This window comes from Anser anser (assembly GCF_964211835.1).
Source record: "Anser anser genome assembly, chromosome: 10".
NCBI lineage: Eukaryota > Metazoa > Chordata > Aves > Anseriformes > Anatidae > Anser > Anser anser.
In genome coordinates, this window is record NC_139730.1 from 18,426,674 (window position 1) to 18,449,227 (window position 22,554).

At 36.2% G+C, this 22,554-nt stretch overlaps 1 protein-coding gene across 14 annotated transcripts in view; it reads right to left on the bottom strand.

The window, feature by feature from the left end:
* CGNL1 (cingulin like 1) overlaps positions 1-22,554 on the bottom strand; it is a 67,265-nt gene that overhangs the window by 11,519 nt on the left and 33,192 nt on the right. For all 14 annotated transcript variants that reach the window (XR_014588843.1, XM_083851088.1, XM_083851083.1 and 11 more), the window contains 8 exons: positions 22,263-22,398; positions 20,504-20,716; positions 5,827-6,030; positions 5,522-5,626; positions 3,784-3,936; positions 3,176-3,346; positions 1,595-1,756; positions 721-810 (listed from right to left, as the gene is read on the bottom strand). Coding sequence is in view for 13 of the 14 variants with exons in the window: in XM_083851088.1 (XP_083707214.1) it covers positions 721-810; positions 1,595-1,756; positions 3,176-3,346; positions 3,784-3,936; positions 5,522-5,626; positions 5,827-6,030; positions 20,504-20,716; positions 22,263-22,398 (1,234 nt within the window). In the remaining variant the exon portion in view is untranslated. The remainder of the gene's footprint in view (positions 1-720; positions 811-1,594; positions 1,757-3,175; positions 3,347-3,783; positions 3,937-5,521; positions 5,627-5,826; positions 6,031-20,503; positions 20,717-22,262; positions 22,399-22,554) is intronic.

Consider the following 22,554-nt stretch of genomic DNA (forward strand, 5'->3'; position numbering starts at 1 on the left):
AACAAAATAGTATGGGTGCCTCGGTGTTTCAAGGATGCACGAAAGGAACTATCTCTAACTCACTTTAAAACTCTGTCTCAGTGGAAGAAACAATTTCATTTAAAAGACTGAAACTAAGATGTTATTTTCTATTCTCCCTCTGAAATTAAAGCTATTCTGTAGAATTTCAGCAATTATTTTTTCTACAGAAAGAAAGAAAAATGAAAACAGAATAGACAATCATGGGTTGTACCTCAGTGCATATTGTCTCCCAGACTTCTAGAAAATCACTAATGAGATATGATACTTAATACAAAGTTACAGTAACAGACATGCTGTAATGAGTTATGCATCAGTTTCATATCTGTTAGAATTAAACTAAGCCACAGAACATTTTCTAGGCCCTCATATATAAGCCCAGTACAGGCTCAAATTAAGTTTATCTTCTATTTTACAATGCTCTAATAGATTGAGCTAGCTCTATTTCAAAAATTGTGTGGGTAAAACACTACATACTTTTCAAAGAACGTACAGAATATGAATGTTTACAGGAATAGAAATAATAAGTCAGGGTTCTCTTTATGATAGGAAATTACTTTTGTGGATGGATCCTGGGCAATTAATAACTCACGTGTTTCATTTTTCCAGTTAGGAAAATAGGAAAAAATGTTCTGTGATGATACAGCGGAGTATATTTAATCGTGTTTATGAACCTTGAACAACGTAAACTCATTTGAGTACCTGTTCTCTGCATCTACTGATCCTCTCAGACAACAAATCCGAATTATTCTTTTCTTCATCAAGCTCAAGTTCCAGGTGAGATAATTTGTCCTAAACGGAACAAAGAAAAGTAATTTCAACATACTATTCTCCCATCCTCTTTGGATTGCTACCAAACCATTCTTCCTTAAACTTTAAGGACTCAAAACTGTTTGAAAGAGTAGACTTGAAAAGGAAAATGTCTCTGAAGGAAAGTACAGAATCTAGGAAAAAAGAGATGGTAGTAGATAAGACTTTAAAACAAAATTGTTTCTCTGACAGAAGCAATTTTTTTTTAATCACTCCAAACAATTTCAAGAAAGTAAAAGCTTGCAATCAAAGACATGTTTCTAGAGACTGTTTTTAGACTTTTTAAGTTATATCACACATTTGGAAGACAAATTTATTTCCATTAATCACAATGAGTAAAATGTATAAAAACATTTGTTTATGAAAGTTAGATGACAGTTTAATTAACCTGAACAATTATGAACCTAACCCATAACAACATAATTAGAATAGCTATGTTATTTAGGCTCATGAAATGAATCAGTATTAAATGCTAAATAGCACTTCTAAGAACTTTTGAAGTTCTGAGGGGTCTATGAATGAAAATTTTAGAATTTTACCTTATTAATGAAAATTAGTTTAAAAGCAATTTAAAGAAAGTAATGAAAGAACAAGTGCAATTTAGAACACATTATGCTATGATGAATTTGCTAACAGATCTCCTTCAGAATATACCAAAAAATCCTGCATTAATACTTTATGAATTTTCCACAACTTCATTTTGTTCCTTCTGACAGGATTCATATGAAATAACATTATTTTAATCAACTCTAATACGGTCTTTTACCTCCATTAATTTGATTTGTCTTGCCCGATCGTCTTTTAAGTGGTTTTTGACCTCTAGTTCATATTCCAAGCCTTTCACAGTCTGTTCCAGCTGCTGAGTTTTTGTCATTGCTTCATCTTGAGCTCTCTGGTGGTCTCTCAAGTTTTCTTCCATGAGACGCATCTGAAACAAAAAGATATCACAATAACACGCTACATACTACATTTTCAATAAACATGCAATGTCAGTAAAGGGGACTGACTACAATCACGACATATCCAGAAGTGTAGTTGGAATTGCATCAAATGACATGCTTTTCAGAGTAATTTTTGTTGTATCCACAAGATGGCACCAAGAAAATAAACACAGATTGAAGTATCAGTTCTAAAGAGATGTTTCAAACTACAGGTTTTACAGTTGCAGTTCTGCATAGTGGTATATTTATTGATTTATTTATACCCAATTACAGCAAGCCCAAATTTTGCAATTTTGTAAGTAGCTATATGTTTGGAAATTTCACAACATTATTCTTCTCCTTTTTAGACTACCAATATTTCAGCTTTTAAATATGTAGTTTATCCTGTCTGAGGTATGTCAATGACAACATTAAACCAATGCCACAATTACTAACATACCTAGATATGTTAGTTGTATCAGGGCTATTTGCTGAGAAAAAAAGTTTCCTATTCTAACAAGATCATGTACTCAATAAAGTTATCTGAAGTACTTTTATGGTACTTGAAAAAATGAAAGTAGCGGAAGAGTTTTTAGGTGAGACTGCATTCATTCCTTATTCTTGTAACTTAACAAGCAGCAGTATTTTGTCCTCTATAGTTCTGATGATCTTTTAATCAAACAATGAAGGTTTCATTTTGTTGTGACCTTTTTTCTTTGTAATGGGTCCTGTAGCTATAATAGAAAACACTAGAAGTATTTTTCATAATTGTTAATAGTGTGTATACATATATACATTCATATATATATTCACATACATGTACGTATCTTTCAAGCTTTCATTTATTCAACTGAAGAGACGTTCTCAATATCCCAATTTTATCTTTCACATTTCATTATGACTCTCCATCCTCTTACAAAAGCTCTCCATCACTGAATGGAATATATACAGAAGACAATAATATACAGGAACCACACTTTATTCTATTACTTCTACTACTTCTCTTACCGTTCTTTTAAGCTGAATTTCAAACAAGTTTGTTAAGGGGAGAGTGTAACATAGCTGCTGGTTTGTTGTGGTGCTGTGTTGTGTTTTTTTTTTAATTAAAAATACTTCTATATTCCCAATTCCTTCAGCAGCAGGCATTAAAAGAGCAGCAGGTCATCAATGGAATCCTTGTCATATCACTTAGAGACATTCATCCATTAAACATTGCAGTTATCTGTCATATCTAGGAAGCCATTTCACTGGCAGTAATACACTGATAATCATTATGAAGAATGAAACACAAAAGCACAGTGATTGAGATCAGTCCCTCCTGAGAAGTATACTAAAGAGTGGCAGCAAACAGTCATTGTCTTGAAAATTATCTGAGCAGAACTTTAGGTCAAAGGTTAAACTTTGTCATTGAACTTATGAGTCATTACCTCATCCTGCATTCTCATGGTTGTCAGGCGTGATTTTTCTACCTCAAGGTTTTTCTCTTTCAATTGTCTCTGCACATCTGCAAGTTCCCTGTGACTTTTCTCCTTGTATTCATCAAGCTGGTTCTGAAGCTCCAGAGTTGATGTTCTTGAGACCTCTACCACTTCAGCCATCTGGGAAAAATGTACACTTTTTTTTTTTTTCCTTAAAACAGTGCTACAAAAAGTTCTGTCATGATTAATACGCCAAATTTTTTTTGTCTCCAGCTTCAAATAAACATTCACAAAGAAATGAACTGTATAGTCACACTTCAGTGTATCAATGTTAAGTTGTATGATTTACACACAGATGGTAAACTAAGGCTCTAATGCAGAAGTAATCTGAAAATCAGCTGTCAGTCTCTGAAATACAGCTGACCAAGAACTGGCTTTGGTCTGTAGTATATATTAGATCTGAACTCAAATCTAGGATGTTGTTTTAACAAAACAGAACTGTTTTACAACAGTATTTTGAGGTAAGTGTTCCAACTACTGTTCCAGCCCTGAGAGCTTGTATTGATAGTTCCTAGGCTGAAGAGACTAATAGCAGCCTCTTCAAAGTGAGCTCATACCTCCTCCTTTAACTTTTCAATGGTCTTGTTCAATTGCCATTGTTCATTTTCCATTTCACTCTTTATCTTCTTCAGCTGTTCCTTCTGGTGAATTTCATCTTTTAACTGTTGGGTTAACTGCTGCCGTTCCTGCGAAATACATCGAATGTTCTCCTGCAGTAAATAAGAAGATACATATAATGAAAATGGACCCTCTTTTCTAATGTTTTAAAGGAATGTTATATAGCACTCCTGTGCAGCAGTAATACCACCCACTCTTGTAACTTTAACACAAAGCTTAACTAAAAAAAAAAAAAAATGTTGGAACCCTCACTTCTTCATTCTCCCTTTATAATAAAATACCTTAATGGCCCTACTGTAAATAGAAACTACAAGATTAAGAGTTTGTTTTTTATGAAGTCTGAGAGGCACAACTGAACTGACCGAAACCAGATTACAAATAGTTTCAATTGTTCCAAAGGAAAAATGTAAATAATTAAAATCACTGTAAGTTATAAAAAGCATTCCAAAACACAATTTTGAATTTTAGTTTTGTTATTGGAAATTTAGAGTTTTGCTGAATATCTAACATTGATGGTGCTTAGTACAAGTAGCTTTACACTTCAAAAAGCTTTAAATGTGCAAATACATTAGCATTTCCGTAGGCAAGATAGATCAGAATCACAAATAAAATTGTATTGTTATAAGATGAAAGAAAGTACATGATCAAACGTTAGAAGTTGGAGATTTCTTTAAATCTATTCTCTTTCTTACCTGCTTATATAACCTATTAACAAAGTCACCTCTGCTACAAATAGGAATTAATGTCAGGGGCCTAAGGAGCGTATGCATAAAACTAAAACATGCTGGGGGCTAATAGATGTTGTTTTACAAAGCCTAAATCTATGACAGAATTACTTTAGATTGCACCAAAGGATTTTAAGAACCCTGAAAAGGTTGAACTTTAGCACTTTGGTTCTAAAAACTGCTGAATTCTTGCAACCCTGCTAACATGCCATATTAGAGCAGGCTATAAAAACATCATGTGCCCCTCTCCATCAGCTTTTCACAGATCATTTAACTTTACTGTTTGTTTACACATCCTTGAGAAACAAACTGGGCAGGCACACATCAGTGGACTATATTGCGGCAGAATAATGGTGCCAATGGGAAGTTTTTGCATTTGCAGTATGCTGAAAAGGCTTTAAACATCAGAACTAATCTGATCAGTCTTTCTATTCCAGAGTTACGAAACAAAAAAGTTACTTATATGAGAAAAAAAAATTCTTCTACTAACTAGGGCAATTACCGAAGTATAGATCTGAATAATGACAATATTTAAATAAAATAATAATCATCATCTCTTGAGCCAGCTATGTACCATAAAAATCACAGGACTAAGCGTTTCCTGGACCCAGTAAAGAACTTGTCACCTTCCAGAATATCCTTCCGGTAGACCACCTTTTTCAGTAACTGAAGAAAGCAAAAGCTTTTGGTGTACGTATTACATCTTGGTGTATGTATGCATTATCATTTCTTACCAAAGAGCAACCACTTTTCAACTTACATTCAAACAGTTTGTATGTGCACTCTGAGCACAATCATACTCCTTGGGAAAGTGTATAATGGCTAATAGTTCTCTGGGCTTGATTAATTCTAGATGTGTATGTGCAGAAAGCTAGTGAGATGTCAGTGTAGAAAGCAATGGTGACTCAGGTAAATAGAAAATTGAAATATTCCAAATTGCTCTTGTTCTTACCTGTATATCTTTTAGCTGGCTTTCCAAAGATCTTTTTAACACCACCAAATCTTTTGCCTCATTTTCAGCATGTTTCAAAGCTGCTTCTAATTGTTGCTTCTCTTCCTGCAATTATATAATTTGATATAGTTAGATAGATACAAGGCCTCTAAGCTGACATCTAAAGACAAACAGACAACCAGTATTACTTAACAAGTGCATATAAAACTACAAAACATTCACTGGCTTCCTTATATTTCCCATTTACACTTCTCTACATGACAACAGGAAGGAGACTACTTTAGGGGCTTGTTTTCTCAGCTTACCTCATATCTCTTTATTTTTTCCTTCACTGAATCTTCTTCTTTCATATTATCAAATTGTTTATGCAACTCTTCATTTTTACTCTCTAGCTCATCAACTGTTCTCTTCAACTGTTCATTTTCCTTCGTCAGCTCCTTGACTTGATTTTCTATACTATTTCGCATCTCTTCTGCAGTGTTTCTTTCACTAGCAAGGACAGCAGCATTCTAGTGAAAACAAATTATGCAATGTTTTTAAAAAGCAAAATTAATGGATGTTCTTTTCCGATAGAAGTTTCACATAGCACCACAGCAAATGTACCTAGGATATAGCATTAAAACGTCAAAGAACTGAAATTAAAACCTGTATAATTACAAAAATGTATTTTCAAGATTACTGTAGGAAAACACACGAGGAAGGCGTTTTTTTTCTCTGGCATGGCTACATGCTGAAGTAACAGTACCCAAACAATCTCATGCCTGCCATCGCATATTTTTACTTAAACTACTTCTTTATTGCCTTAAATTACTTTCATGATCACATCCCAGTGTTCAGTATTTACAAGTAATCTAAAAAACTCAAACAGATATCAAGAGACATGTGGGCCTTGAAGAAATAACATATTGATGAGGAGTGTCTCCCACAGCAGCACAAAATTTAGGCAGTCTTGCCCCACTGCCAATTCCAAACACAAATGTACAGCATTCTATATTCAGCTATATCTGGAGCTGCACAGTGAATCAGCTTTGGGAACAGAATCAACTTTAAGATACACATATAAACACGTATGTGTATATATGTATATAAATACACAAGTGTATTTATTTATAAAGAAGTTATCTTGACTGAGATAAAAGGGTGGGGGCAGGTAGAGGTGTTACTGGAAGAAATGCCCCAGTCCATCTCAAAACATGGTTCCACAAAAGTCTATGCCAGCACAGCACAGCAGACAGTGCGCAGGCACAAACAAGCAGCAGAGACTGGAAGTACCTTACAGTGGTGTTGGTGCAGCTCTATCTGCATATCTTACAACCCACACTTGGGGCTATGCTTATTCAGTAGAAGTTCTGCTTGGTTTCCAGTCACTGCCTGAGGATGGAAGGAGTTTAGCTACTGAGTTCACCTTATATTCAAACAGATACACTTTGTATATTATTTCAGAAACAGGAATAAATACACAACACAAAGACAAAATTAAAATAAACTACTTATCACAATTTATCACATGTAGTTACAGATTTTTTTGGCAGGGCAACTGCCTGAAGTTGCAGCATGCAACTTCTCAGAATTATCACCTGTCTCACCACTTACCCTCTCCTAAAACACTCTTCCATTTAAAAGACTGCGCATTTCATTTGTTACTATTGTGGAAACTGTAAGTCAAGGTATGTATCTATATTGTTATACTACCTATGCTGTTATATTACACAGACCAGGTATGTACTTCTAAACCCCTAATTCTTTGCTCTTCATTGATTTGTTAGTAAGAATCCCATTTAAAAAAAAAAAAAGAATCAGATGCTTTTTTTCTTCTTACTCTTGAGCTTTCAGAGTCGGAAACAAAGCGATAACTCCATACGAAGATCTGGTTCTTGTGTACAGGCTCACCACCTACTGCATTAAGACTTTAAATAATAGTAAAAACACCAGAACAACCATATGATTCAGTCTAGACCAGTGTTTTCTCCAGCAGTGGCCACAGCAGATGTTTATGGAAAAAATGGAACAACTATAAGTAGAACCACCACACACTCCCACATCTTATTTTTCCCTACATGAATGCATCATCCATTAATTTCTCTCATCTTTTCTGAATCCATTTATAACTTTGGCCTCTACATTATCTGGTGATTAGGTAATTACACGTTAATTACTGAGGCATAGCATTTTTGCATGTGAAGTCATGTTTATCTGAGTGAAAACAAATCCTCCAGAGTAGCTTGGTAAGACATTACTTTGTGAAATATTTTAGGAAAGCACGAAAATCTCTTTCAGTTATGTTACTTTTGATTGTAGGTCCTGATTCTCCCCTCCTCCTTTCCAAAGGGATAAGCAAAGTTCTGTAAAAGCGTGTTTACAAAGTATGCCCTCACTAGGTTGTTTTCTAGCAAGCAACAGCTTTAAAAACATGCAAATTAGTTTGATAAAGCAGTAACTCAGAAAACACTCAGACTGTCTACAGGGTCAATGAACTTACACAAAAACTGGCAGCATAAGCAGGCTGACAAGTTCTAGTCTTTCGAAAATACTGAAAAAACTTGTTCTTCCAAGTTTATGACAGTTAAAAAGCTATGAAATAGGTTTCTGCTGATGCTTTAAGTTCTCACATCCTTTTCAATAGCATTTATGTATTAATTTAGTTTTTGCTTTTTGCATACAGCGAAGTTTTGCTAATTAGCAAGCACTCTGCCAGAGGCTCCTTTTTGTCTGATTTCCCCTTTCTGCAGCTGAGTGAAAGCAGCTGAGGCATGCTGGGGAGTTCAGGGAAAGGAATGTTGATTTGTCTGTTCTTTTTCATCCAAACGCCTACGCAAGGCTGCGCAGGAAGAGGACTGCATCAGACACATGCTGTACCTGATCTATCATACCTCATCTACTCCATTTTGATCTGATTTCCCAACACAGGAAGCATTATTTTCTTAGAAGTACACACACACACAAAAAAAGAAAGCCCCTTCAAATCTACATACATGCACATATTTTTTAACCTAAGAGGTTCAAAATGAATTTCAGCCTACACTGATACTGTCATATCTAGAGATCTGCTCCCCCTGTCTTGCTGTATGCACTGAGGATACCCACTAAAATTAAACTGAACTGGTATTCTTCCTCCTTTTTCATGATGTATTTCAGTAAGTTCCCAAGATACAGGGTGAATCTGTATAAAAGGTAGAGTAATACAGGTAGAGCAAGTTGCAAGTATTATCCATAAACCTCATATAAAATCCTGGAAACCAATTGGATATATATGTAAAATCTAAAGTTTGAGCAGCCTGTGTGACCAGTACTTAACTGGCACATCTCCACAGAACTCTAATGACCTTGGCATTATTACAAGGATTACACTTTCACATGAACATACTATTTCCAAACAAACTCTCTGACGTGTTAATTACAAAATTCTTTTCTTTCACCCTGAAAGGGTATGTCTTGAAAGATACCAACAATAAATAAATAAATACGCACACATACTTTTTCAAAATGTTAGGAAAACTCTTAGTATATATGGGGAGCTTTACTGCTTTGTAGTCAGAGTGGTCATTTTTCTTACGTGCCTTTCGGGGAAAGACATTTTCTTCAAAATTCAACTATCACGATACATTATTTTTCAATATCTTTTCAACTAGTTTCAGATAAACCTGAAAAGGAACACAAAAGTATTTACCCTATCCTATTTTTACCTTACACAACTGTACATGTAAGGCATGAAAGAGCACCTTTGGGATAACATTCAGGGAGATATTAAAAAAAATCAACAGTATGAGCATTTTCAATTTGATAGTGAAATTTAAATGAAGTCAAACTACACAAATAGAATTTAGATGTTCTTTGAGTAGCAAATGCACATGTAGCATCACTTCTCCAAACCACAGATGGGTTTGGATAGGAAAAAAAAAGCCTATGACTATATCAATGAATTAAGCATTAATGCCAACAGTAGTAAAGACTTCAGAATTTTTATAATTAATATTTGGGGATGTTGGTAAAGTTTTGTCAATCATTTTAACTAAAGTTTATACAAATTAAGCCTATGGTAACAGAACAGAGTAAAGGTCAGAAAGTACTCATTTAAGGTGAAAATGAAACATTAACAAACGTATTGTTAACATAACATGATCTTTTGTTTGCTGGATTGTGGATGACCCTCTTCAGAGAGCTGAAATGAGATTATGTATGTAAACACATGCAGAGCACAAAACAGATAAAACTGGTTAAGCAAGATTCTTCATGACAAAAGCTGGAAGGAAATACTGTATATTCAGGAATATTTGCCATAATAAAAAAAAAAAAAAAAGGAGGTGGGAGGCGTTAAAAGTATCGAAGTGGGTTTTTTTGGATCTTAAAATTATCACATCTCAGATCCAAGATTACAGTTTCTTCCTTATGTTATATAAAACACGCTTATGATTTCTTATTCCCCCTTACTAATTTTTGCAGTATGTTTTAATAAACAAATGTCTTACTAATAAGTGCAATATCATTACATTTATGTAAGGTAAAAACTCTACAGCATTTTTATTGTGTTTGCTTGCCTGCATTTTCATAATCTTTCCTTCCAATTTGTCTAAACTCATTCAGTCTTTCAGGTCATTCAGTGTCTTCTACTCACTATGTTTAGGCTGTTTTGCACCCAGATCCCCACCTTTTCTATCTCTGAAAGAATAACACCTTCATCTTAATACCTGTTACTTGTAGACTTCTTACACACGTTCATACCTTCTTCTCATTCATATTTCTGAATGCATGAAACATTTTATTATACTTTCTCACTTTATTATGCTTTCTCAAACTGTAGTTTTATTGTGTTTAAACTCATGATTTAAGACTGAGCAAGCCTTATCGGCAGATTTAAGCTAAAGACATTAGGTAAAAAGTTGGAAATGGATTGCAGACTTCTGAGAAAAGCTGAAAAAAAAAAAAGAAGCCTATCTAGAAGAAAGTAAACAGAGTTGTAATGATGTCCCATAATGCAAAGTCCTCTGTGACTGCCTAAAGATAAACTACAACTGTATTATCATGGTTATAGGCACTCAGCTTCTTTAAAGGAAGGATTTAAAGGAAGAAAGTTTGAGAGATAAAAGAGATTCAAGTGGTAATGATTTGATTCTTATATCGAGTATCACACAGTAGTGAATATAAATCACAAGCCACATATGCAGTGTGTGAAATCATATGAGGTATCAGAAAATACCCTGACTTCAGTAAGGCTTTTCACACCATTTCCCACAACATTCTCCTTGAGAAACTGGCTGCTCTTGGCTTGGACTGGCGTACGCTTTGTTGGGTTAGAAACTGGCTGGGTAGCCGGGTCCAAAGAGTCATAGTGAATGGAGTTAAATCCAGTTGGAGGCCGGTCACTAGTGGAGTCCCCCAGGGCTCAGTACTGGGGCCAGTCCTCTTTAATAACTTTATCGATGATCTGGATGAGGGGATTGAGTGCACCCTCAGTAAGTTTGCAGATGACACCAAGTTAGGTGCACGTCGATCTGCTCGAGGGTAGGAGGGCTCTGCAGGAGGATCTGGATAGGCTGGAGCGATGGGCTGAGGCCAACTGTATGAAGTTCAACAAGGCCAAGTGCCGGGTCCTGCACCTGGGGCGCAACAACCCCAAGCAGAGCTACAGGCTGCGAGATGAGTGGTTGGAAAGCTGCCTGGCAGAGAAGGACCTGGGAGTGTTGGTTGATAGTCGGCTGAATGTGAGCCAGCAGTGTGCTCAGGTGGCCAAGAAGGCCAACAGCATCCTGGCTTGTATAAGAAGCAGTGTGGCCAGCAGGGCTAGGGAAGTGATTGTCCCCCTGTACTCGGCTCTGGTGAGGCCGCACTTTGAGTACTGTGTTCAGTTTTGGGCCCCTCGCTACAAGAAGGACGTCGAGGTGCTCGAGCGAGTCCAGAGAAGGGCAATGAAGCTGGTGAGGGGTCTGGAGAACAAGTCTTACAAGGAGCGGCTGAGGGAGCTGGGATTGTTCAGCCTGGAGAAGAGGAGGCTCAGGGGCGACCTTATCGCTCTCTATAGGTACCTTAAAGGAGGCTGTAGAGAGGTGGGGGTTGGTCTGTTCTCCCACGTGCCTGGTGACAGGACGAGGGGGAATGGGCGAAAGTTGCACCAGGGGAGGTTTAGGTTGGATGTTAGGAAGAACTTCTTTATGGAAAGGGTTGTTAGGCATTGGAATGGGCTGCCCAGGGAAGTGGTTGAGTCGCCATCCCTGGAGGTCTTTAAGAGACGTTTAGATGTAGAGCTTAGTGATATGGTTTAGTGGAGGACTTGTTAGTGTTAGGTCAGAGGTTGGACTAGGTGATCTTGGAGGTCTCTTCCAACCTAGATGAGTCTGTGATTCTGTGAAAATACAGTACTAAGTACAAAATCTGCCACTGAAAAAAAAATATCAAAAGCTCACATACTAGATGCTGTATTTGTTTCCTCTCACTATAGCAAAATACTGCATTTCTAAAACACCGGTGTGTCACTGAACAGACATTACATTTGTAATAAAAACAGAAATTTACAGAACCACCTCATGGACAAAGCTAAGGATTCTGAAAACTAGGAATGCGAGTTACACATTTCTGTTAAATTTCCTTGGGACGCACAGCCCATGTTTTAAACAGGCAAACTTGTGCTTTTGTGGTTAAAGCTGGTTTCACTTCACCTCACAGTAGATATACTGGCAAACTTCAGTGTACTATTTCTAACACACATATCTTGATCAGGGTAACCACCTCTTCATACACCTGCCAGTATGGCCTAATTTTAAATTTGCTTATCTCAGTTTCTAAAATTTCTGAAATTAAACTGGATTAAGTCATCATGTAGACTGAGAGACTTATAACCAATTCTTTCAGTCACACAGTAGGATTAAAGGTAGCTATTCTAAATATTCGAAGTCTCATCAAGAAATTTTAACCTAAATGACAAGTGCATTTGAATGGATCTGTGGGTTTCACAGCAAAATGTTACTCACTGAACTTGCAGCTGCGTGGAGAATTTAAGTTTGTGAAACAGTTGACATAATTTTCTGCCTGCTGAACAAGTTTTTATTAGTATGTACTGAGTGGAGGAAAAGACCAAAGTCTGAACGGCGTTGATAAAATATGATGTTAGAATGTTTCATTCAGGAGTACAAAGCTACTTTTAACTTGTAGCTGATGAGAAGAAAATATGAGAATGCATGCACATATTTGATTTGGTACGTACACCTGATTTATAAAGTTTAACCTGGCTTAGGTCTGCTCTTCTGAGTCCACATAGTCACAACTGCTGGAGTTCATATGCATGCCACGTTCAGTTTTCAGCTTTGGGCCTAAGGAAGTTACTCTCCATAAGGGAACTTCAGCAGTGGGATTCACTTCCCTCACTTCTTTCAGGTGTTTTGCCTGACAAAAAAATTAGTTTAATAAAGTTTTCTTTTGTGCCCTTTCATATAATTGTATGCATGTGCAGAAATATTTTTACATATATTTAAATTAGTCAAGACAAAGTATAAATAAAGCAATAAATATTTGTGTAACAAAAAAGTCAGAACACTTTTGTTAAAGCAAATGTATTTATATACCATCCTACTCTCAACTTTGGTGAAAGCAGTGAAAAGTATCAGAGGTGGAGCTCAGCATAAAAGATACCAAAATCCTTCCCACCACCAATTACTATGTCAAACCTAAAGAAACTGGACAGAACACACAAAGCTGGTTCTGGAGATTCAAATGAAATATTCTATTTCCATCTAAGTAGAGAAAAAAAGCTCTTTGATAGGAATGCAGAAAATGTTCTGTGGCTCCACACCTTCTTTTCTACCACACCCTTATCACTGGCAAAAACATGAGTGGTTGTGTAACTGATCATTAAAAAAAGTGGTTTTGGCTGACTTAGGTGTTTCAGCTGGTGAAACTCCCCTTCAGCAGTGACTGTGCAGTGCAGGACCTTTAGAGACCTTTTACACACAATATGGAAGGGGCTAATGAGGGGAAGCTAAGTGTCTCATTCACAGCTTATTAAAACTTACATTTTGTCTACGTTCAGTGTTGATTAGGCACAACTTAGTCAAATTTTCTGACTACACTTAAATTTCAGAAACTTATATTTTATAAAATTTCAAAATTTTATATTTTGAATAAATTTCAGCTGAGTAAAACTGAATTCAACCAATTAACCGTTCATTCTCTAATCACCATACTTGAAGCATAAATCTAAAGAATCAATCTCCATACAAAATGAGCTACAGCACAAATAAAGGTTTTCTAATGGAAGTAACAGGCTTTCAGATACTCTTTCCATATTTATACGTTATACGTGTGGAATCAAAGTAAATGACACGATAATCTTCCAAAACCTTCTGAAAAAAAGGGAATGGTGTGGCTGCTCCCTCCACTTTGTTCCTGGTGTGGAACGTTTAAGGTATCAGGGAAGATATTCTCTGTTGAAAACTCTAAAATCTTGTGGGCCACCTTTTCAGGTTGGTGCTGGATAAGTTATTAAGCTTCTTGAACTACATGTAGAAAGATTTATGTGACTTCACAGATTCAGATCTACCCAGTTCCCCCAGATGATGCTGAAGGAGATGCAGTTACAGGGAAATCAATCCCCCTTTCTTCTGTCCTTTGCTCTCCTTTTTGTGTGTAAAGGAATCAAGTTTAAATAAAACAACTAGACGCTGTTTTTTTCTAGCTAACATGGAGGTGATTTCAAAAGAAACAAAACAAAAATAGCAACCATACCCCAAAACATATAACCAAGGGAAAAGACATACTGAAAAGGGGTCTAAGCAAGAATGAGCCTCAGCACAGGGACAGCCCTTTGATTGTTAATTCTTATTACCTCTTCAGTAAAGAAAACTTCTGAAATGTGTGTTATTCAGGTATGGTCATCTAGTTTTTAAAGCTCATGAATGTAAATAACAGGTCTTTAATTCTATTTGTAGTTCTGTTTGTAGTTCAGGTATTTTTCCCACTTGGCAATTCTTTTTACTGAAGACACTATTTCTTATAATAGTTGGAGGTCCCTCAGATGAATGATACAGTAACATTGTTTAGCAATAATTATAAAATCTCTTAACTCTTAAAATGGAATATGAATGCCATAAAAGCAAAATGAAGTTTTATGACTACCAAAAAGTAAAAAATTTGGAAGAGACTAAATTGCCTAACTGGCTTTACTTACTACTTTTCTACCTTGAACTGATTATATTCATTCTTTCCATAATTTTAAAAGGAGGTTTAGCCTACTTGTAATACATGGCTCAGCCTCTGGAATTTAACTATCATTAGTTACATATTAAAAGGGTCAGTGTTGTGTTTCAGTGTGGTTTTTATCTCCTAGTGAGCTACACTGCAACCAACCTGAATCCTCAACTGTACTTCAAGAGATTAGTCAGTAAGGAAATGTACAAATTTATAAACAGGTCAGGCTATTTTTCCTTCCATTTCAGCTAAAGTCATTCTATTAATTGGTTAAAAATCATTCACCTGTGACAGTTTAGAGACAAGACTTTCCTTCTTGCCAGGCCATTTTCACTAATCTAAATGGTATAATATCCTTAACACTATTTCCAAAACTATTTCAGTTTTGATTTATAAGATGTAATGAAAGATTTAAAGGTCTACATTTTAAAACTGAGAATTAAACTCCTTTTTACAGAGAACATACTAAACAAGATTTCCCAATTTAAGCACAACCTAACGTTTACACAGTTACAATATCCAGAGCCGGGAAAGCATTAAACTTTCAACAAATAGCTATACCCATGTCCTATTATCCTCTTAGCTATGTATCATGACATACTCAGACTAGCTTATACTAGAAGTTTTTTTCAAGGTCAGAAATTGTTGCAAAGACTAGAGTAAAATATTAACTGGTTAGGTGTTCATATTTTACCACACTGAATGGACTTGTACAGTCCAACACTTCACACACGTACATAAAGAAACATATACTTTTACAGGACAAACCACCTGAATATACGTACACTGTCTTCTGCTGGTAAGGATTATAGATTCTCTTGATGGTATTAAAAAAGTATCTGACCCCACAGGCTCTCACCAACTTTCAAAAGGAAAAGAAAAACGAAACAAAACAAAACCTACCCGTTCCCAACCCAGACTAATTGAAATGGTCCTGACCAAATCAGATTCACAATGCTATCAAATGACTACTGTAGATAAAACAGATTTTTCCTCCACTGTGTTTAGATATGAAGCAATACAGCTCAGAGAACTTTACAGGACAGTTTTGGTCAGAGGCTTTCTTGACTCTACATACAGTATAAAAACATCCATCTTTGGCATGCTTTACAGGCATGTTTCTTATTCTTGTTGACAACACAGCCAGTATTCCACAATTTTTCATATTTCATTTAATGGATGACTAAAAACATGCATGATGCTACCACCAAACAACTTCCTTTCCATGCGCAGAACAGACACTTACAACAAAACAACTCAAATCTGTCTCCCAGATTTTCCATATATCATTTTCATATATCAGGATGCTTCCAATGCTCATCCCTATTTCAGGAGTGCCTGCACTCTTCCTTATACCATAACACTTCTGGCTGTGCATTGTCCTTTTTCCCACCACCCCAACCGTTTGCAGAACCACACTGGAAATTGATCAAAAACATACCAGGCTTTTAAAGGGCTAGTAAAGGAAAGCTGAAAATGAAAGAGTGGGAAGGGGGGAAGGCAGGTCACGAAAGGGGAAATGCTGACTAGGCCCAGTTGCTCCACTATCCTTTGACTCTGCATACAGTTTAGAGCAGTTAATAACTGGCCTCTATCAGCTGGCTTCTACCATATAAACCAAACCCAGCATTATCTCAACATGGCAAAGGCTGCCTCAGGCAAGCAAAGGAAAGAAAAATCCACCAGTGGTATCTGGAATCCTAGCCGATCTTCTCTAAATTTTTTCCAATTGTTATGCAGATTGTCTGAGGTGAGCAGCTGAGACTTAGACATAACATTCAGGATGCAGACTAGAGCTGAGTTATGGATACATGAATACAAGGGCACAACAATGTTCTTATGTCCAAGTAATTCATGTTACATAATTTGTTCTGTTGCTATCAATATGATGTGTTTACAGAGCTATTTATTATAACCCCAAGATTTCACCCTAGCATGGCACCAGTTAGTTGGGAGCCTATTATTTTTATATGAAGAGCTTGAAATAATTTTACGTGTGTATCATTTGACAGTTTATACAAATTAAATTTACTTATCACTTTATGGACCAAAGTGTCTCTGTGATGCTCCACCACCATCAGATGTCTTCTTTTTACCCTGAGTCACTTGGACAACCACCATGTTCATTCACTTTCATTTCAAAGATCTTTACAGCTCTGTGCTAAATTTGCCTAAACTCACAACCACTCATACAGATGGATGAAAAAAAAAAAAAAAAGCTTTATCTCATCTGTGACATGCAGAATTTTATGATTTTGGGTGTTTACCTATTTTAAAGAAGTAGCATTTAGTTTGTAACCTGGGAAGAAGATAACCATGGTCTTTTGCTGTTCCTACCACTTGCTCTGCTAAAATTCCATCTTCTCTTTAATCATACCACAGCTTAACACGTATGTGTCAGTTAGAGCTCACGTGACCACAAGCTTCACTGCATTCTTAAACGTGTTGATAAAGGAATCTGCTTCTAAAGGTTGAGTGTCTGTTCTAACACTCTGTGAATGAGGTCAGAAGTATTACAAACCCTGAAGAAATCAGTCAAGGTCAGCCCTAGACTGTTGTAAGGCAGTCGTAACGTGATGGCTACAGCTTTTTTAGAACAACGTAATTTGTGCAGCCTGCTTTTCAAATTCCACAGTTCTGTGTAGCTTGCAACTGCACTTCCCTGAGCTGGTTGCAGTTTGCTACTACTTTCTACCTACAGTGTTACATTCCAGAAGTCATTTCCAAATTTTACTGAAACAGTGGCCCTTCATCCACTGACACAACACTCCTGGTTAAGTAGTACAATTCTGTCCTATTGTGTTGGAGGTTCAGATTAAATAATATAAAGTTTTGTACTACATTACAATGGTGGAGATTCACACTCATTTATTCTCTAGCACTTAAAGTGATGATGTCATCTCTCGTTATTTAGAAATATATATTTTTTTATATTTCTTACTAAATTAAAGATATATGTTATCCTACACAGGTGTGTTAAGGAAGCAGAAAACATTTACTAAATAGAAATAGTCTGATCTCAGTCTTAATAAACATGCAATGAAGATAGGAACGATCACAGCTATTTCAAAAAGACCACAAGCAGAAGGCATAACACAAAAATGAGTTACCTTGGTAAATTGTATCAAACAAAATGAAGATCTTAAAGATCTGTGGCTTTATGTAACTATCTCTATGTAAAAGCAAGCAAATAAAATCAAAAAACTACCACATCACTGAGCATGAGACAGAATTGCACATGACAAATACACCCCCCCTCCCCCATTCTCTCATCAGATAACCATGAGTATGTTTCTAACATGATTTTAAACAGATCTGGGCATCATTCTAATCATACAGAATGAATACACTCTGCACCATTGGCCAACCTACCTGATATCTGCAGTAGCTGAAAAATTCTGCTGATTTAACACTGGCACAAAAATTACTTTGTTTTTCCCTGCAAATATTTCCTTTTAGGCCTAACATACATCAGAAAACGACTTCATTCAGTGTACCAATTTGTGTAATATAGAAGTAACATAGGAACTAACAATCTGGTACATACAGACTTCAGTATACTCCCATCTATGAAATATTGGTATCGTTATTTTCTGTATAAGAAACACTATTTACAAATACTATTTACACACCAGTTTTCCTCATTAAATAAAATAGAATGGCACTTTTCACTTATCTTTAATGTAAACTTCTTGTATTCCACCATCCAATATAAATCTTTCCATCTTGTAGTAATGTAAAAAAAAAAAGTACTTAACATGTCAATCAGCTTCAATTATATAACCCATGATTTTCACACAGTGCTTGGTATTCCAGATGAATTATAAAACCAATAATTAATACCTTATGTAAGATCACTGCAGATCACTCATCCAACTCCCTGTAGGGACCAGTTTTACTTTCCTGATAGATAATTTATCAAACACAATGAATAATCTCAGCCAGCAGGCATAGAGATAGTGCTGGGTTTCAAAAATAATTAAGGATACTAAAACCTTCCCATTAAGCATGACTGAAGTTTTTCTTAGAATAAAACCCAAAGATCACAAAGTAGAACGGCAAGAGCAAAATTTGTGCTTAGAGAAACATTAATGAATTAAATTTAACTTTTGAACATCTGATTACATATATTATAGACTATAACATGCAAGCAAAAAAAAAAAAATCTGAAACGCTATTTAAAACTATCTAAGCTACAACAACCCAGCCATTGAGCCATTTCCCAGACTGTTATTGTTATGCCTAACAGACTACTCTTTCATTTCTTGTCAATCATAATTACAGTTCCATAATTGAAGTACAGTAAATCACCAAGCAGTAACTTTGAAAGATGGTTCATTGAGGTTAAGCTGTCACTACAATTACTGTATAATTAAAAAAAAAAAGTTAGTTTAAATGTTCTAGTTCTTCCTCAAAGGAAAAAAAAAAAAAGAATTTGGTTCAAGCTCGCATGAGTCAAATATCTTCATGATGATGTAAACAAAGAGAAACAACACATTTAAGCGAAGTCGAACAATCTCAAGTAGAAGTCCTAGGCTGCATACACAAACCAGCGCATATAAATTTCTCTAACTGCTGAAGAAAACAGGACATTTTAAAACAATTTTAAGAATACTTTTTCTCTGAACTCAGTTGTGCATTGTCTATCCAGCATCTTCTACACAAGATCCTATTTTGCTCATGAAGCACACAGAGCTTTGGAAACTTCTTTCAAGTTTCAAGATGAATTTTAGTTCAGTTCTACACTATGCTTACAGCCATAACTAGCACGGTAGCTGCAACTCACTCAACACCACTAAGGTGGGAGAAAAAGGTATAAATTAGCACGAACACTTCTAAGCATAATATTGGGCCTCCAATTTTGGTACATCGGTCAAGCACAGCTTGCTTTTAGAAATTTTGTCAAATATTTTACACAAATAAAATGAAAGAGATACAGAAAAGACAAATAATTATCATTGTAAAAATAATACTCAGAATTTCACAACACTCGTTCCCTTACAAAAAAAAACAACACATATCTGTTCCTAGCTGCTGTCGTTCAGCTATGATAACTTCACAAAGGACATATATTGAAAAACAGTACCTGATAAGCACTTCAGAAAACTGCTCCTACTCTTCTGCTCACAAAGACTCCCTGCTGATGGTGGAATGGAATTCATTCAGTCCCTTTCCTCCCTTGCTGGTTCGAAACACCCACTCCCTGCTGTTTCCCTTGTACTGACACACATTTGGCCACCCAGTAAACAAGATTAATCCAATAAACAAAATAAAACAAAAAAATACTAGTAAGTAGTTCAAGGGGCAGGGTCGGACAATGCAACCAAGGAACAGAACGTGACACAAGGAGCTGATGGTAGGAACAGCAGGCTGTAAAGAACTGCAGATAACTGCTAGAAGATTCAAAACTGTGATTTCACCAGCATCACTGGCAAGGCATTCTGGTGCTCTTCAGGGCATTCTCAAGGTTTTGATGATGCCATTCTATCCAAGACAAGCAAGTGGCCCTCTGTACCATAATCTCATGCATTCTCTCTCAACGTATGCAATGAAGCAAAATTAAGCATGTCAAAACACATGTCAAACAGTCAAAAACTTTGAAGAAAGGGTCACAACTTATGCAATGTTTTGATTTTTTGTTGCAGCTAAAGTGTATGAAATAGAACTCATTATCAGCAGCAAAGAATCTCCTAGCCCAAATATACCTATTTATTTTGCTAAAAATATTAGGATTTGAAAGCATCTACTATGGGACATCTGTGATAGGTATTTTTCCCTGTAAAGATTAATTGTAATCACTTCTTTCACCTTTGTTGCTTTCTCCAGGCTCTGCTGTAGATCGAGCAATTCTTTATCATGTTGCTCTTTAAGTTTATCCATCTCCATGTCATGGCTAGATACTTCTTCTTTTAGTGCTCCTTTTAAAGCAGTAAGCTCTCGCTCTCTCTTTCTCAAAATTTCTTCTTGTTGTTCTTTTGCTATTAATACTTCTTGCAGATCCTGCTTCATTTGCATCAGCTCCTAAAGACCATTAAAATCAAAAATAAACACAATTGTCTCATAGATGACTCTGATGACTGTTCTTGTTGTTTCAGAGAGGGAAGGCAATTAAGAATAAGCTTCCCAGGCCAGCTTCATTTCTTATGACCGATATATTGTTTGCAACTTTATTATAGAAAGCTAAACATCTACTAGAACCCAAGATTATTAGAAGTGCAACACATTGACCCATTATATAAAACATCAGTTATGTATCTGATGCTACAGAACTGTAAAAAGATTGATGCTACACTTCCTATAAATAAAGCAGGAGTAAACCTAAAGGCTACATTTTAACAAATCCCTCAGTCCTACCTTCAGTTGCAAGGAGATAGAAGAGAAAAAAAAAATCTGTTTCCTACACTGCAATAGAAGTGAACACAATAATTGCTTGCTGACTTTTTGTTGGAAAGATTAAAGAAAGTTGCTTCTGCAAGTTAGAACAGTTGAACACCTGGAGGGGTCGAAGGCAAAACAAGTGCTTCCCAACCAAATCCATGCCTTTACACCCTTTTTCCCACTAGTGTTCTCCCCAGAAGTCATTTCCCCTCATCACATTGCTGGGAAGGAAGTGGGTAGTCAGTGAATCTGCTGTGGATAGCCTTCACTTCTGCTGCACCTGGCTCACCTCAAACTTCCAGCTGACCACCAGATAAGGCACTACCTTAATACTTAAGTTCCTTAACAAATGCCAGAAGAATTGAACGCTATGTAGATATGCTGTTGGTAACATACCTTACTGCTTTCTATTTCTGTAATTTTATTTTTAACTCACTAGCCAGATTCTTGACCCTTTATTTCAAATGTAAAAGCCTGATACATTTAGATTTTATCTAGCAATAAGGAAGGTCTCCCAGTGACCCAACAAGCAGTAGTATTCTGTTCTTGAAGAATTCCAAATTTACTTATAAAGTGAAGTGTCAGACTGCAAACTGTGCAATACCTGCCAGCAAATTATGAAAAAGCAGGGGGAAGCGCTTTCTATCAAGTGGTGAGAATTGGGTGACTGGTAAATTTAGGTACCAAAAGAGTAGAGGTAGGAGAGGCTGTCTTGGAAAGTCAAAGTCCCGCTAGCTATCCACAGCATGGGGGAAGCTGGCTCATAGCATATCTGTCTCACGATGATGTATACACCCATGCCCTCACATTTAGCAGTGCATTTTCAATTGGTTTTGATGTTAGTACCCTCAGCCTATATACTCTCGTTTCCCTTCTCTCAGTTCTTCTTGTTGGCAGCTGGATTTAAGAACTTACCCCACCCCTTTTATCCATTGTTTCTGTCTTTTAAACAGGTATTTTTGAAACTGTTCCATACTTTAATTCAATACATGGCATTTATAACATGCCATGGCACCAAATGCATTTTCCATTTCTCCTGCTGTCATCAAGTTTTGAAATTACAGCCTTGACTAAAAAGAACCAAATAGTTAGAATTTGGGCTTTATTTTTGGATCAGACATGGACTTATTTTAATTTTAAGTAAGTTACATTAAGTAAGTTATCCTACTTCTACTATTTTATAACTAACCTCAATCAGAATCTCTTTCTCCCCTTCATCAGTATGTTTTGCATTATCCAGTTCATCATGCATCTCAGAGAGCTGGTCTTGAAGATCTCTGATCTCAGTCTGGTGTTGTTCCTGTTCCATCTTCACTTGAAAAAGCCTCATCAGGAAAAATCAAAGAGGATTTTTTCTTTTAATAGCAGAAACACTGATTGGTTCTTCCAAGTACTAAGAAAATACAAGTATCTTTTCCCAAGTTGCCCACAAGAGAATGGGATATATGAGGCAGAACAATGAAATGTCAGAGAGGGAAAAA